The sequence below is a fragment of the Amphiura filiformis genome, chromosome 1, assembly GCF_039555335.1.
Source record: "Amphiura filiformis chromosome 1, Afil_fr2py, whole genome shotgun sequence".
NCBI lineage: Eukaryota > Metazoa > Echinodermata > Ophiuroidea > Amphilepidida > Amphiuridae > Amphiura > Amphiura filiformis.
This window is the reverse complement of record NC_092628.1, coordinates 22910243-22928891: the sequence shown is the minus strand read 5'-3', so window position 1 is coordinate 22928891 and position 18649 is coordinate 22910243. Positions and strand designations below refer to the sequence as shown.

Genomic DNA, 18649 nt, shown 5'->3' with positions numbered 1-18649 from the left:
AACTTCTAAGGAGGACTCCTTAAGGCTATCATCAATACATAGTGGATGAAATACAACTTTTTGAGAAGACGATGGTGATCCATCTTCATCCTCATCACAAATAGATGCAGTAATTTCTAGAAAGATGTGAAAAGCATTTTCTTTAATGAAACTTGGATGTTGTTCTCAGCTTTTCATATGAAACTTATATGGGAGATATCGATACAATCAGTGTCAGTAGACGGAGAACATGTAACTTCTTGTTTTTTTCTGCAGAAATTTTTTGGAGATGGATATGAATCTTGTAGAAGGGGTATCAAGGCTATCAGCGCAGTGGATGAAAATGTAACTCTTCTTCGCTGCTGGATGTTTGAAGCAAAGGAAATAAGAAGATTGATCGTGTTAACTTATTTTTTGAATCGGGGAAAGGAATAGCGTGTCTCTAGTGACTGAAGTCAGAGTTTTTATTATTCATTGGTGGATGTAAATGGAATTGGTATTTTTATAATGTAAAACCTGGCTCAAGTACACGGCTACAATGAAGAACAGTGACATCGTAATATAAGAAGACATGGATTCATTTTTTTTCAACTTTTTTTATCTGTCACGATTTGATTGGAAATAAGAGAAATAGTTTCACACTAATATTGGAAAGTAGCGAAAGCGATTTATCATATCTCAGCACGGCGCGACACAATACGCCGGCCGTTCCCGTGGAGAGTTAGTTGAAGAATTTCAGCGCTGCCAGACAGGGATTCACTACTTATTCGCACATGAAATTGGCAATAACGCGCTCTGTTTATTAGAAGTCTCAAGCTAATCTTGTGTAGGGTGCATCAGGTTTGCTACTGCATGAGGTGCATGAAGAATGACTTGACTGGTATATTCTTTGAAGCATCTTGAATTTTCCTGTCTCTCGTGTGCGGCAGCGAATGATGTCGATATTATTTATTCATATCGAGTATAACCGCCGAAGCGTGTAAAAAGCGTGTCGGATCAAAACACGTACCACTTATTTTAACTTTTCATTTTCCCTGCAAGCTGTTTTTTATATATGGATATTTATATGAACTGGAACGTGAAGTTTGATATTTACGGCAATTAATTATAGCGGAAATTCAAAACACTAGGAATATTGATATGAATACTTTTATAGTGAGAAGCTCAAAAATTATCGTAAAGAGCAAGTTGAACTAGTTGAAAGTAATTGTACCACCAACTGTATATATTTATGGATATTTCAACGCAGCTGACTCGTAACTGTTGAATTCACCAAAGCATAGCTACTAGCCGATGGAATGCACTGGGCTCGTAATCTTGCATGTCAGTCAATCAGTTGCACCATGCCACTAACTATCAGAAATTATGTAAACATCATCATCAGATAAAGCGCTTTCCTCACTATGCGCATTCTGCCAAAGTGATGCATTAAAAGTTTCTCCTAGCTGTCAGGAGTCTTGTGATATTGAAACCCAGAAGTCCATTATTGCAGCAAGCGATGTTGATGTTGTAAGGATGTTATTCAAGATTATCCGGTAAGAGATGCGTCTATAATTTCCAAAATCCCCTCTTCTGATGGAGTGATAGCGGGCATAGTACTATACATAATACATGGGATAAAAATATTTATGGCAAAACACGATGAAAATAGATAGCTTTCGTGGAAATTGTACAAATAAATCAATTTGAAAAGACACTGCAAGAAAAATGGAAAGAACATAAGTAAGATCGAAGGAAGTACTTGGAGGAAAAAACATAGTGACAGTTTTAAGTATAAGTGGATTTTTTTAGTGTCTAATGTGCCAGTGGAAAAGAGTGAAAAAAAATGGTGACTCTATGAAAAATATGAGGAAACAATAACATAAATCCATATTTGCTTACATTGAGTGGATATTTTATATCTTCTATAGTGAGAAGAAGGAGAATAACAAGTAAAAAGAAATGATAACATCTCTATCGACAGTCTCAAGTTATCAAGAGGATTTTTTCGCCATCATCATCATCAGCAAGGAAAATATGCAGTGAGGATCAAGGATAAAATATATAGTCGACAATTTGTACTACTTATCAAGTGGATTTTATTTCTCTTCAAAATTCTGGAGTAAATATGGAAGAAATATGTTTGAACAAAACAAGATAATATTATATGAGCAATTGTTATTTAGCAAGAGAAATTTAATAATCTGAAGAAGTTAAGAGAGAGGAGAATAGTATATTGACGATTACCACGGTGGATATTCTACTATCTTTGGAAGAAGAAAAATGAGACGGTGACTACAAGACTTGAGAAGCGGAGAACTTGAAACGTACAGTGGATGCTTATATCATCATCATTATTATTTTGTGTGCCTTGGATTTATATGTTGGAATAATGCTGCTGTGCAACTCAAGACTGGTACTATTTGCAGTGTGGATTCTACTGAGCGTGTAAGTTGTAAATGAAACCGAGTATAGGGGTTTGGTTAGGGTAGGAGGGCGTATCTGCACTATAGCTGCTGGGTGTCAATTTTGATTGTGTGACAGATTTGTTGCCATTGAAACTGGGTAGATTGGGGATAGGATAGATTAGGGTGTATCCACAAATAGCTGCTTTTTATTGTTTTTGATTTTATGGCAATTATTTGTTTATTATTAATGAATCTTCCACAGGGGGGGTGTGGATTTTGAATGGAATAGCACAAATTCCAAGCTGGTTACAAACCCAGCACTCTGCCCTTCACGGGTGTCAGCTGCAGTCAATAAGTTCCAAATTTCTTTAAAAATTGAAAAAATTTCAGAATTAAATATTTTCATTACCATATTTGGAATCAGCATGAAAAATGCATCAAAATTAGTACAAACAAGCCTAGTATTGGTTCAGTGGTTCTTAACTTAGATCTTGATATTTTGTGAAAATATCTCAAAATGTGGACTTGTCAAATTCTCTTTAAAAATTCGAACATTTCAGAATTGTTCATTTTGATGACCATATTTGGAATCAGCATGAAAAATGCATCAAAATTAGTACAAACAAGCCTGGTATTGGTTCAGTGGTCCTTAACTTAGATCTTGATATTTTGTGAAAATATCTCAAAATGTGGACTTGTCAAATTCTCTTTAAAAATTCGAACATTTCAGAATTGTTCATTTTGATGACCATATTTGGAATCAGCATGAAAAATGCATCAAAATGAGTACAAACATGCCTGGTATTGGTTCAGTGGTTCTTAAGATAGCTTTTGATATTTTGAGAATATATCTTAAAAAGTGGCTGGCATATAAAGCAATAACTACCAGCAGATAATAACTTCCCTTTAGTAATGCATGAAGCACTTGTCAAAAAAATATGCCTTACAAATAAAAATGCAGTGGTTTCTTTCATGTAGAAACTGCATTTTTAGTGGGACAGAAAAAATTGAATTTTGGAAGCTCGTTCCCAGAAAATTTTGGATTTGGAGGAAAATGTTAAGATTTGGATGGAAATTTTGGGACTTACAAGGAACAGTTTGGGATTTGGCAGGAATTTTATTTCTTCATGTAAGAAATTATGGCAACAATTTGCTATCTTAAGAGTAAAATTTGGTTTATCTTCCCAGGAAAATAAACACTTTTAAGACCAGGTAAAATATATTGGGAGGGCAGAACTTAAATTATGAGCTTTTACCTTTTCCTTGATAACCAATGCCTCTATTAGCTAATACAGTCATGATATAGGCCTACCAACAGATAATCAAATCCATCTTTTGTGAATAATTATTTGCTGGGAAAAACTATTAAAACTACAAAAAATTCTGCACAAAAATGATGACTTGTTACAAGAACTGCTGACCCAATACCATGCATTTTTGTTCGAACAATCAGCAGCTAGATAGCAGCTATACCAGCCTTGACATTCACACGCTACGCTACCATACCAACCAATCATTATAGCTCCATCTTGTTCCCTAATTTGTTTGCTTGGAAAACAAGCCTCTAATCCAAAATAAACACTCCTCTTTTGCACGCTGATTGCCAGATATATTTCAGGTATATTGACATTTCTGAAATTATTTTTGGAATAGGAAAATGGATTATTGATCATGTTGGATTTTCAGATTCTAGTTTCCTACCCACCATGCGGCGTTTTTTATCTGTAAAAAAATTATGTTTTTCATATTTAATACTTAGTATTTGTGCCGTTATATAGGTATGTCATACTCGCTAAATGTTATATTAAATTTGATATTTATATTATAATGGCCTTTTTTATATTTACCCATTTTTATAAAAACTATAAATATTCAAAGCAAATATAAAATGCTATGATCTGATGATTGGTAAAAAGGAGCGATTACCGAATAGGGTGCAACTCTACTAGTCTTATTACAAGACTGCCCTACCCCAACCCTAAACCCTAACCCTGTAAACGAGGACTGGACTCAAGTCTAGTAGCACGCTATTCGGTAATGGTACCGGTAAAAACATTTTTATGGGTATACATTTAGATCATTTTTCGCTGGTTTTTGGTTTTTGAGTTTGTTTAATTGAAATTCTATGATTAAATTTCCTACAAATTATTTGCCATTTTCTCTGTGCAATTCAACAAAAAGTGACTCTTGATCGACACAAAATGCTTTATTCTTCTGCTATTGCTACTACTAAGTAGCTTTTATGAAGCGTATTTTTACAAAGTGAACACAGTACAGTGAAGTACAATAAGAGTAAAAGAAAAGATCAGTTTTATTGCTTATTGAAAATATTTTATATGAAAATGACGGCGTATACAGAATTTATCGCCAATGTATATATAAGTGAAAGTGTAGTGTCTTTGCACAAAATGTGCTACTTTTAAATCAGAAAAATTGATGCGATTTGCTAATTTTGGACTTTCTTTGGAATTCACAAATTTGCTTTTCCACAAAATGTGCCTTTTTTAGCACAGATGGTTGAACCAAGTAAAAGGATATAATCATCAATCACATGTGCGACTCCAAATGCAATATTTTCTCTCTCAGTCTCTTGTTCTTTCCTTTTATCACCAAAATAGGTAAAATTGAAATGGCTGGTTGCAAATGCATTAAATGTACTAAAGTAATGTAAATTGCACTTTTTAGGTTCAAGGTGGATCAAGCGTGATAAAGTTCATTCATAGAATTTTTAAATATTTTCATAATATTTGGTATTTTTTATGTGCTGACAGTAGTGGCATTGGGATTTTTTGATGGGGGGATATTTGGGGGTAGGGGGCAAAGTGAATTATTTTTGGGAGGGAAAATTGTAGCCTTTTACTGGGGGGATGCCACTGTGCTAATTACAAATATGAATCAAAAGGTTTGAGCTTAAAAAATTGATTTTCAGGTTGTTCTATACTTTGAAATAATAAAATTTTAATGAACTATTTTTTGAAGGGAAAAAAGAAAGATATTTTCTTTTGGCAAAGTATGTGCCATACAGGTAGAAGACAGTAACATTGGTTTAATCTCTTTGTTTGTTACAACTTTTTGCCATGTTAAAAGTTAAAGGGGCATTTCATGATATCTACTGAAAATTTTCACAAAAAGAGGATGCTATGATCATAAAATACTCCTTGAACTTCAACATCGGGCTGTTCCATTTAAAATCCACACTAAAAATTTTATTTTCTAAAAGATTTTTTCAGACCTATATAAAAACAATGGAGCTGCATTAGCTTTTTTCCCTCCAGCAGTTTTCATTATTATATATTTTTCAGACCAGTAAAAAAAAACCATGGAGCCATAAGCTTGCATAATATTTTTGTAGGCAATGTTGGTAATAATTCTTAAGCCGTACTTGTACCAATATGCATTAAGATTGTAACCTTTTATTTTCCTTGTCTAGAGAAATATTTAATTATTTTATATTTGATATTGTGCAGACTATGACAGTGAGGGGAAAACCCAGATCATGATAGTTATTGATTTCAATATAAGATCATTAGAGATTCAAGTCACTCTTACTCGATATAATTAATGCATTTTATCATTATACACCATTGAGAGCATAATTTTGTCATATTCCCAAAGAAATTTTAATTTTTGAATTAAAATTTAAAATAAAAAAAGCTAAAACGATCACTAGAGTATTCATTTAGTCTCTTTTAAATCAAGTTTATTGGCAATTCAAATAATTCTTGTTTGGGTAATTGCGCATTGATTTTCTTCGGTAATGCATAATGCATCAAAGTTAAAACATCCATACAATTTTACCATACTATAAATAAACCAGCAAATTTTTGTTGTAATAATTTTCATGCATTAGTAAGTTTACATTTCACTGAAAAACAATTTCTTTATAAGTAGCTGTAGTCCTTTAGAAACATTTTTGTGATGTTTAAATTTTTAGTGTAGTTTGAAATCATTTAAAAACTGTGAAAATAGTTTAATTTTTGAAATTCTGAAACCGGTTCAAAATGCCTCATATCCAGCCTTTTATTTATTTATTTTTATGTTTATTTTTACTGTTTTTTTAAAATCTTGATGAAAATACATTGAAAGGAGTACACATATTCTCAGCATTGGTGCCTGGCATTGGTGCAGCCTTTGAAGCAAATAGTTCTTGTGAATAGCTCATGTATAAAGAAGATATCTTACACTTCCCACAATGCATTTCTTCCCTGTACGGATTTTGCTATTCAGTGCAACATGAGCTAACATGGGTAGATAGTGACAAAAAGTACCTCAATTGCGGGATCTGGATTAGCTCTGTTAACCGAGGTATTGACCCATGTTGTACTGAATTGAATAGCCAGGTGGTGGCCGCATTGCATTCTCTAAATTCAGTAATTTTCATCGTCAACCGTATAATTGAATGGAAATATTGTGAAATTTTAAAACGCTTGAAAAAAAAAAAAAAAATAGGCCTATGTTGATAAATAATATAAATACAAGCTAAAACCGTTGGGGTTCGATAATGAACCCCACAAAACTAACCGACTATATTGGAAAATGCCATACGGCCGGGCGGTTTCACAAGTTGCCGGCTCGATCATGTCATCCGCCGCCTGTGAATAGCAAATCGGTACAGGAAAGAAATGCATTGTGGGAATTGAAAGATATATTCTGGTATCATGTAGAACAAAATGAAAAAAAAAAGGTTAATTTTTCTAAGTATTGCATGTCTATACTGCTGTATACTGATGGTGTAAACAAGGTGCACACATTTATTATTAATTCATGGGTAATTCATTGCATTTTAATTATGATTGATTGAATACGGCCAATTTGTGCCATTTCTACCTGTGAATAAGGGCAATTCATCACATTTCTATTGAGAACATAATATAAACAGTCAGGTTTAATTGATATAGATTTTTTTTCTGTGGGAACTATTTATGAAGCTGGTTTGAGTATAGAGAGTGTACAGAGCGTGAACATGCATACGAGGGATATGTGTGAGGGGGCTATACTGATACTGAATGGAGTCAAAAATCAGGTTGAAATTTAAAGTGATCATAGTCAGATTTGTGATGGTTAGTGAGTTGAATCTGCTTAGGCAAAAAAAAATAATGGTTTGTTTGTCCTCCACAGCTTTTTGAAAAAAAAAATTTTTTGAAAAAATAAATTGGTCTGGTCGAGATCTGATGAGAGTGCAGTCGAGGACAAAAACACTTTTTTTGGCCTTATTAAGAAACTGCATATCAAAAGATTCTTATTGTCAACTTAAATATGACACTTTACATGTAGGCCTACTTCATAAAATGTAGATTTTGGTTCCGAAGTGGTTCTCTCTGGTTGATGGTGTACAGGGATTTTAGAATAACGATGGGTGGCTTTTCAGTGCATACCAATGTGCCCATTTCTAGGCAAATTATGCCCTGAAAAGCACATTTGGGTGTTTTGGTGAAAAATTGGTAGGTCTGCATGACACATCCCCACACAAAAAATGTGAAGACCCCCTGAATTTTGGTATGAGGTGATCTCATAACCCTACCACATTTTAAACCTGAAAAATGTTGAATGACCAAAAGTCACATTTTGCACCCACAAACAACTGGGTCACCCACCTTCAAAGTTATTTTAAGCAGTCAGAAAAGGGATTCTACATTCAATATATCAATCAGAATTCACTTCACTATATAAAACCTCTTAAAGACCAACTGTTTCACACAGCTTTGCATCCATGAGGATGGTCAGGACGGACAGTAATTGCTGGTGTCTTTAAGCTTCCTTAATTGGTATCCATCAAAATTGTTACCTGACCAATTTAAGCTGACATGAGTGACTTTGTTGCATCTGCCTTCAGCCATTTGCTTGAAGTGGATGTAGGGCATGGGGTCAAATAAGTGCAATTTGGTTTTGATGCTCTTTTTTATGTCCAAATTGTCTTAATTTATAACAAATTTATGAGTACAAATATGCCTAGCTTTCCAGCAGTATTGACAGTGGCATAACTAGTATTTTGCATTTGAGGGGGCAGCTGGGGGATCTGCCATCAGGGGGACTGAATGAATGGGAGTCAAGCTACTGGTCCTCTGGAGGGAGAAGCTCATGACTACCCTTCTGATTGCATCACTGAGTATTCATGTGGATAAATATTTGCTATTTTAAGATCACTTAGCCTTTATATAGAGAAAGTTCAAGCCATTTAACTTTTTTTATAGTAGACAATTTTATCAAATTGCATAAACCATGTTTTCAGAGATGAGATTTAATACCCAGTATTACAAGATTAATATAAAAATACACACATACATGTATTGTAAGTCAACTGAATGAACTTTGCTTCTGGTAGCTTGTGATAATGAACACCAAGTGATGACCCATTCTTACGCAACCAAAATGTAGGTCGTTTAAGCCCCCAACCTGCTACTCAAGGCTGACATTAGTTTTTAGTCAAATTTAACACTTTCTTACACTTGCAAGTCAGGAATAATAAAGACAAAAAGATATATAGGTCCGTATGTACGTGCGTATATTTTTAAGTAAGCTTAAAACTATACAAAATATTTTCAACTGCAAAAATTACAGGAAAGTAAACAAAATTTACTAGCATATTTGTTCTCATCTATTGATTAAGTCGAGGCTCTAAAAAATTAAAATTCAATAAGAGAAGTTGCGGAGCCTTGGCGGTTTCTTCCCCGCCTCGGTGGATCTTTCATTCCCCTGGCTGTTAATCCGCAGGGACATTTCTTTATAGTGTTCTCTGTCAGATGCTGAATTAAATTTAAATGATTAACTTCAGAAGTAAGTACACAGAGATACTATATAAGTGTTAATTTTCGCTAGGGTTTTATTTTTGTGAATTTTACAAATGGAATTCCAACAGTCAAATTCACACCTTGGAAATTTGTAATAATGTATAGAATGCGTAGTGTAATTATGCATCACAAAAATAAAAAAAACTCCTAAATATCTAGGACTATATCTCTCTCACTCCAAATCGTGTAAATAACTGTACACGAAAATTACCATTTATTCAATACTCTAAGAAATTGATTTGACTTTGTGTGGATATTTGTTATGAATATTTTGACAGGTTTTTGTGTAAGTATTGGATGGATCAAAAAAGGAAAAAAGAAAGAAATAATTTTGCATAATGCATATTCGCATTGCACTGATATGATTACATAAAATAGTATAGAGAAAGCACCTTTCTGTAGATCAACATATAATTTTGAAAGTTTGTGTTGTGAATTTGTTTCATCTAAAAATTCTTAATAGTTTTGTATTATTTCACAGTCAAACATGGTCTAAGGAGGTAAGGATTGTGAAGATGTTGTCATACGTCAATGTTCAACAAGTCTTGGATCTCTAAACAGCTATATAGTTTAGCAAGCCCAGGTAGATTTTGAGTTTCCTGTCAGCCGCCCACATTTCATTTTCGGGCTCGCACTTATATTCATTATTGTGATTTTCCAAAAATAAAAATAAAAACTGGTCATTTTCGCCCCAAAAAATGATGGTTATTCGTGCATTTTTGCTACTGTCGATTGCAGCCTCTTTGCATGTTCCTTTTAAATCTCACTTAGGCTAAACATCCTTTTTTGACGTGAGTGAGCGGTAAATAACAATATGTTTTACACTCACATTTGGTCATATAATCTTTTTAGTAGCCTAATATCATAAAAAATGACCCGAGCAGAGGAGTGGGGTCTATAAAATCATACAAATCATCCTCTTCAGGCACATTTCAGCTATTCAATCTCAGTCACCTTCTTCTCCTCCTCCTCCTACCTCTCCCCACCCAGGGGGGGACATCAAACATTTTTGGTGGGTATGTTCCCTGGAATTTTGAGGTGGTGGGTCTTTGGGAGCTGACGGCGTACCGGTAAAAGGGGGTATTTTGGAGCTGCGAACCGGGCTGCAAACAAGTAAAATGGGGACTTTTGGAGCTGCGAACAGTCAAAATCAAGGGTCTTTCTTGGCTTTTTGGTTGAAAATCGCCTGAAAAAACCCCAGAAATATGAGGAATGAGCAATTTTTGGGTCTTTTAGAGCTGAAATAATCAAAATCAGGGGGGTCTTTCCAGGTGAGCCTAGTCATTTGTGTTAATTGCCCCCCAGTCTCCCCATATGTGGGCTCCTAGCCCCCTGTGTTTAAAACTTTTCTGATCATGCAGATATATAGTTGAAAATAGAATATTAGAAAAACATAAAATTAGGATACGATTGAACTAAAGCTATGTATAATTATGCTGACCATAACCATTAAGAACAACTTTTCATTGAAAATTCTCACCTGCTTCAAATTTTCCATTAACAGTTAACTTAATAGTTGTTTAGAATGTCATTATAAAACACTTTCAAGCAAGAACTGAACATTAAGTGTTGCTATGATACCCAGAATATACCAGGTCAAATGATGAGCATTATCATCACACACAGGTCACAGAACCGTGCATTGATGTAGTGGCACGATGTGATGTATAGCAGAGAGTTCTTGACCCTTCCTCTCTATCTTTACAAAAATAACCATTTTTTTCCTACAAAATAATTGCATCTTTTATTTCCAACAAAAGGTCACCTTTAGTTGCATTATACAATTCATATGCAGAAATAAAATATGATTGTGGATGGACAGAACAGAGTGGATTAAATCTGTATTTTATTTCCGAGAAATTGCAATTTTATAATAAAATAAAAGGTTTTCATTAAATGGTGTCCATTTTAGAATAGAGGTCATCTCGTTAATGCAGTAAAATATTTTTCAAAATCATATCAATCAAAGACTGAAACTGCCTCATTCAAAATCAATCTTAGTTGGTTCTTTTCTTGGATATTTCGTAATAATAAAACAATGGTTCCTGTGTTTTATTCAAAATGGCATTTTATTTTAGTTAAAGCAATAAATATTTTTATTCTATAATGATATAAAACAGTTTCATACACTCTTAGCGAGAACCAACCAGAACAAATGGATATAGTAATAGTACAGTAATATATTTGAGAAAGATTGCAAATGGAAAACAGAAAACCAATCAAATTTTGCCAATAAAATTTGGATGCCACTTTTATTTTCAAAATAAATGTCATGATATTCAGTTCATATGAGAACAAAAGACAACTGTTGCTGTGTGCAAATTTTGCCATTCTCTATTACGAATCTCATTTCATCATCAAAATTCATACATCTTCTAAATTCAAAATAATAAAGGTCACCATGAGGTCAGCTCAATAAAACATTGTTCAAGCAATCATCTCTATGAATTACAAATAATTATTGTACCAGTCTCTATTCCCCATTCCAGAAAAATACAGCACTATTTTTTTGGAATTAAAAAAATCAAGTTCTGCCAAATGAAACATAGCTCAATCATAGCCTAATCATTCATTTAGTCCTAACTGGAAATAAAAGAAAAAGCTCAATATTTTACTAATTTCTTGAAAAAAGAACCAAAAACATGCATTTTTGGCATGTTTTCTGACAATCAGGTCACAAAAATCGAAGATTTGGAACAAGTCTAAGCATTCAAAATCTTAAGTATATGCCAAAATTTTGCTCTAATTTTCACTTTTTTGTATTACTTTAATTGAATGGTTGGTTATTAGAAAGAAACATGTCTTTTTCAAAAATCGCATGTTTTGGGCCCTCCAAAAGTTGGCCAAATATAAAATTTGACTTTTATAGCTAAGGATTAGGATAGCTATGTTTCATTTGGCAAAACAGGATAATATTTTTTTTTGATCCCAAAACATTTGTGCTGTATTTTTCTGGAATAGGAAATAAACGAATACAATTTTGTCAACAAAATTCAGTCTTCTTTATTCAAAATAAAGGTCATGATAAGATCAATTCAATAAAAGAGACATAAAAAGGAAATTAGATCTTTATATGAATGGCAAAATTGTCTCACCTGAAATATTTCCTTTATTTCCATTTCATAACTACATCAATAAAATCCTATCTTTATTCAACATAAAGGTCACAGGGAAATTTACCTCAATACACAGTTACTGAAATTGGATCTTATGAATGGCAAAATGGCCTCATCAATAGATGCAATATATTTCTTCTCAAAAGGTGGTTTGTTTACATCATGGGCATGCATGCAAAATAGCTCAGTTACTGAAACAAAATGGGGTCTTATGAATGGTAAAATGGCCTCATCGATAGATGTAATTTGTTTCTTCTCAAAAGGTACAAGGTGGCTGTTTACACCGTGCGCATGCATACAGGCGCATTGGGGGTATTCCGGTTGAAATCCTTACACCCCCTGTGGAAGGCATGACCTGAATATCCCACACAGGGGGTGTAGATTTCAAATGGAATCACCCATTCCGGTAACTCCATTCAGTGGCGTAGCGTCATAGGGGTACGGAGGGCACATGCTCCCCTCCAATCGATTGCAAAATTTAGAAAATTCCATAGGAAAATTGCCAAAAAATGGCTTGTGCCCCCTCCATCATACCCGTGCCACCCAATCATGGTCAGTGTTCCCCCAATTGGATGACCCACTCTACACCACTGACCCCATTTGAAATTCACACTCCCTGTGTTGAAAATTGTCATGTCTTCCATATAGGGGGAGGGTGGATTTTAACTGGAATAGCATTTTTTACACACCGGTCAATTACCTCCTGTATTGAACAGATTTGTGGACAGTTAGTGATGTGCCGTTGGCCCTGATGCTGTTTCCTGGTTGTTTTCGTAAGCATAGTTTACGTAATAGCCCTTGCTCTGCAGATGTTACTAAAATATTAAAAAGATGTTTTCAAAAGAGTTCAGATGAATCAGACTTTTGTTCAAGGATTCTCAAGTGGCAGTTGATATAAATTGTTTGCGATACTTAGAATCATGCAATTGACTGGGCCCAAATGGTTGAATATTGGCAAATATTGAATATTTATTTATGTTTTGCCCCGTTGAACATAGTTTGATGCTTGTATGATCATGAATTCAAGTCGCTTAAATTATCTTTATTCAAAATATTTTTCAAAAATAAAAAGCTAGGGTGCTATGTTACAAATGAGCTAGAGTGGTCATTAACTGTTAACATATTAACATATTTGCAAGGAATTTAATTTGGCAACTTGGAAACCCTCATAAAAAATCATGAATCTAAACAGCTCTGTAAAAAAGTTAGTGACTTCAGCGTAAATCGTTCATTGCGTCATGTTATATAGCTTGTGACAGGTTGGAAGGGTTATGTATGGTCAGATGCGTTAGTGGGACTATAACACGTGTTAGCTGGTATAATCACTTTCAGGAATTTGATGGATTCAAATTGGACTGACGACTTAAAGGTATACGATGTATTGTTGGTCAAAGCAGCCAAAAAAAAGTAGTTTGCAGCATCTTGCGAATGGTAGTGAGCTTTAGCAAAAATTGCATTGCTCAATTCGCAGCGAGCGTGTAGAAGAATTCAAATATCACAGATATACTTTTGTAGGTCCTGTGGTTCTTGAGTTATGTTGTAAAGAGGGCTGAAACAACAACACTTTTGTAAAACGTACATAACTCATTAACAACAATAAATTAAGCAAGTATATGATTTGTAGAATGAACTTTTGCAAAACACCAAAGTGTTATTTTTTAATAATATATTGATTCAGATAATGAAAATTGATTTTTTTTGGCTGCTTCGACCAACAGTACCTTGTCTACCATTAAAGGGAGATGACCATTGAATTTTGAATTGAAAAAACACCCTAAAAACGCATGTTTTTGGCCCTTATTTCCAAAAATATTAAAATTTGACTTTTATCGCTAGTTAGGACTAACTAAAGGATTAGGATTTAGCTATTTTTCATGTGGCAAAACAGGATAATATTTTTTTTATTCAAAAAAATTAGTTCTGTATTTTTCTGGAATAGAGAGTAGTGTATCTATTACACTTGTTAATTTAGTTGGTTTAATCGTTTACAGGAATTTGGATTCAAATTGGACTGATGACTTAAAGGGAAACCTTTCAATTTTGCTCACTCTGTTCCTTTAATACTTGTTTAAATAACCACCTCCACATATTGTGTGGTTGGATGCATTAGTGAGACTATAACGCTTGTTAGTAGGTAGAATCGCTTACAGGAATTGATGGATGTCATATTGGACTTATGACTTAAAGTGAGGCTGCTCATTTATTCAGAGTAAGCTTCAGAGTAAGCTTTTTAATTTTGAACCTTTTTAAGTATTTGCTTGTATCATTCAAATCTTTGGACATATGTATTTATAAATCTGTTTAGAGTAGGCCTATTGCATTTTAATTTTGTACCTTGAAAAAGCCAATTATTTTTGATTTTATACTCCAAATGCAAAAAAAAATTCATCTTCGGCTGACAGGAAAAATTCATCAATCAATCATCTTTGTGCAGTGGCGTAGTGTCTTAGGGGTACATGGGGAGCATGCTCCCCATTGATTGCAAAATGAAGGAAAATTGCCGAAAAGCGGCTTGTGCACCCAATCAGACCTGGTGCCCCCATATGATGACCCATGCTACGCCACTGTCTTTATGAATGAATGTACCTCATCCAGGATGTATCATTTTTGAAAGTTTTTGTTCACACTTCTACTTAGTCAAAAATCAGTAGTGATGTATCGTTTCTTATCATGATGCTGCCCCAAGCAAAATGGCGACTACAAATGTAATTGTGATTGTATCTTTCTTGAATTTGCAAGTGAAAACTTCAAGAATTTAAATATTAGTGGGGTCATTGATCTGGCCGGGGGACAGCTAAGGGTAGGAATATTCATTATATGGTTTACACCTGAAATGAAATGTCTATTTTCCTGACTTCTAATGCTTCATTAGACGTACATCAACCAAAGTTTGGTATAACCTTAAAGGTTCTATCAGTGATCCCAGCGATTGTTTTAAAAAATAAGGATAAGTCAATAAATTTGTCAATTTTTTTTCATTTGATAACATTTGCAAAAGGGGATCGGGAAAAAATAGCAATTTTGATAGTTATGAAGCTACATTCAATTACATATAGCTATAAGTTGCACGTATGTGCGGACAAACTCCCAAAACATTCCCTTGGTCGGACTGACATCACAAAGGGGAAAACACTAAAAAAAACCCTTATACGTATGTGCAGGTTTCGAGGTGTATGTACAGTATGTTGTTAAGGAATTTTTACAATTTTACCTGTATACATCATTTACTGCTTGTACATTGCAATACTTGAGACAATCAATCTGTTTTAGGAACAAAATACATGCGTAATGCGTAACATTACGTGTGTATGAACCTACAAGTTAAGTATACTTGACTTGATCTAGGAAGCCCACATAGAACTGAATCAAAAATATCCGCTGTATACAAACCTGTTTAACCTAGCCTTGAATAAGTTGATGTAGGACCCTTAAGCCATACAACGACCAAAAGGAATCTGACGTAGGAAAAAACATGTTGTTTTCACACCGCTCCGTGTTTTCAATGTTTTATATGACGTGTTGACATGAACCAGCCTGGTTATTTTTGTTGTGTTGGGCTATTCCAGTTGAAATCCATATTCCCCACTATGGAATATGTGACTTACATTTTATACAGAGGGAGGGGGTGTAGATTTCAAATGGAGTCAACCATTCAGATAACCCCATTTGCAATTTGCACTCCCTGTGTAGAAGATTAAGGTCATATCTTCCATAGGGGGTGTAGGGATTTCAACTCAAATAGCCCAATTTAATGGTTTTAACATTTGAACCAAAGTAGTAGAAATCACATTCATGGTGTTTGATTTTGAGTGAAATGTTATTTTTGTCACATTTTCGATTAGCGCTTTAACAAAAATCGCACCCTTTTCCGATACCGGTTGAAATGTAATTTGTGTCAGTTGAGTGAACTTGAAAAAATTTGCTCATTACTTTTGATGAACTTTGATGAACCTGTTGAAAGATCCATTCACTAAGTTTTTTGTGATAATTCACATTTTGTGGGAATTAAAGTCAACGATTTGCTAAATAAAAAAAATTCTATAAAATCATCAAAAATCAGATTTTTGCATATTTTGTCAAGGATGTAGGTGTGCTATCATTCTCTCCAAGTGATAAAAGTAAAGGTGCAGGTCTTATAATATGAGTAAAATTTCATAATTTTATTTAGTCAATTTTAATAGGACGATGGTGTCCATACGTAACCTTACAATTACACACAATTGAACGAGGTTTCACATTTTATATAGAGCCCTTGTTTTCTTCCTTCATTCCAAAATCCATTTTTTTGCATACTGTAAAAACTCGATAGTTAGCATATGTGCTTACTATTGAGCACTTGTAAAGGGTTTTGAGCAAATCATCGATACACATAGTTATATACGATACAAACAAGTAAACCTGCAAATTTGTGTCTCAACCCCATTAGCTCAGTTGGTAAAGCGCCGGACTTGGGTACATTTTCAAAAGCGCTCGATAGTAAGCACATATGCCCAACTATCGAGTTTTTACGGTACTTTGTAGGGATCACTGCTGTGCTAGTACTTTTAATATATGTTTATTACAGACCTTCATTCTGCTCTTACTCTGCCTCCAAGATTGATTCCTATCACATTATTCCATCACACCAGAGTCCATAAATGTGTATATTTTAATTGGTTTATTGATTATGTGACTGATAGATTGATCGACTTGATGGATTCATTGATTTTGGAGCATTTTCTTTAATATCATACACAAAGAAATGTTATTTGTGTATCATTATTATTTTGATATAGAACCTATCGTTTTCAATTTTTGTTCCCTTTTAATTGACAGAACCCCTTCAGCAGATGGCAGTGATTACCTTGAAGTCATAGAACCCATGAACGATGTAACCGTCGGCCTCGGACAAAAAGTGAGTCTCCGATGCAGAATTCAAGGCTACCCTGCACCAACATACTGGTGGTACAAGAACACAGCCTTCATCCAAGATGGCATCGGAGGTATGACGATTCAGGATTATTCTGGTGGCTCCAAATTGACCATTCGAGATGTGGATACCATTCATGAGGGGTTGTACAAGTGTATTGCAGAGAACATCGTTGGGTCGAAATCAGTGACCGGTAAAATAACGATCTCTCAAGGTGAGTGCTGAAGTGGTGGACATCATTAATGTAGGGGCTGCATGGTAGGGAATACCAAACTAAATAAAAATTCCTTTAAAAAGGAATGGGGCACCCAATTTGATGTGATGTGCTGAAACAGCTTGAAATTTAACCGTTTGGATAACATTTACTCTTGAAAACAATTGTAACATTAGCATAGTAAACAAAGAATATGCAAGGAATATTTATTGCAGTGGGAGAGGTGTAAAAGTTAAATATATACATTGATGTAGGGTATTCATTGTGTTAGATTGTAGCGAAACATTGGCAGCACCAGAAATTAAAAAAATGAGGAGGTGCCAATTTTTGAATAATTGCCTAAAAATGTTAGTAGCATGCATGATATCTCTTACCTCAAACACTGATAGAAAGAGGTTCTAAAATCTAACCTCTTCCCATATCCCCATCTCATTGTATCCAATTCACGTAATTGCGTTATATAGATGCATAAAATTATGCTTCACAACAGCATCTTTATATCCATTTGGTGGGTGTTAGTTGCACACGTTATAAATCCCTGTATTTATTTTATATGAATACTAAAAGTGGTTCTTATTCACATTTCAATACATTTTTTTTAACATTTCAAAATGGAGAATAATATAGATTGTAAAAAAATGTAACATTTTTTCTAATATTATCATATTATGTGACCTGGTCTATTTCACTAAACTTTTAACCCTTCATAACACAAGTAAGTAACAGTTTGTAAAGTTACGAATACCCAATACTGGACGTAACTTTTTGTTACAAAAGGTTCCTGTAGTATACACCTATTACTTACGAAGGGTATCTTTCGAAATTGAAATGGAACTTACGACTCATCCTAAGTTATGAACGATTTCGAGACTTACGAAGTTTTGTAAAGTTTAGTGAAATGGACCCCAGCTCCCACAAAATGCGAAAATAATGTTCAATAGAAAACAAAATACATTTTGGAGGAAATATTGATTTTTGAAGATCAAATAAAAGGAGCTATCCTATTAGGTTTGATATGATTTTAAACGGAACTGGTCAAATAAGGATTTCAAATCTGAACAACCTCAGAGTTATTTTGTTAACTTTATGCTCGTTTTGAGTTCTTCACTATTGGACTATTCCCTTTGAAAATCACACCCCTGAGCTACTAGATACTCTTCCAGAGAGGGAGTATGGGATTCAAATAGAATAGACAATTGGGTAACTTCCATTTAAAATACTCCCTCCAGTTGTGGAAGATGAAGGTAACGCCATAC

The 18649-nt window shown here is 34.2% G+C and overlaps 1 protein-coding gene across 1 annotated transcript in view; it reads left to right on the top strand.

Moving 5' to 3' along the window:
* LOC140171645 (inactive tyrosine-protein kinase transmembrane receptor ROR1-like) overlaps positions 1-18649 on the top strand; it is a 462163-nt gene that overhangs the window by 419744 nt on the left and 23770 nt on the right. Inside the window, 1 exon segment of the mRNA XM_072194972.1 lies at positions 17086-17393. Within this exon segment, the coding sequence (XP_072051073.1) occupies positions 17086-17393 (308 nt within the window).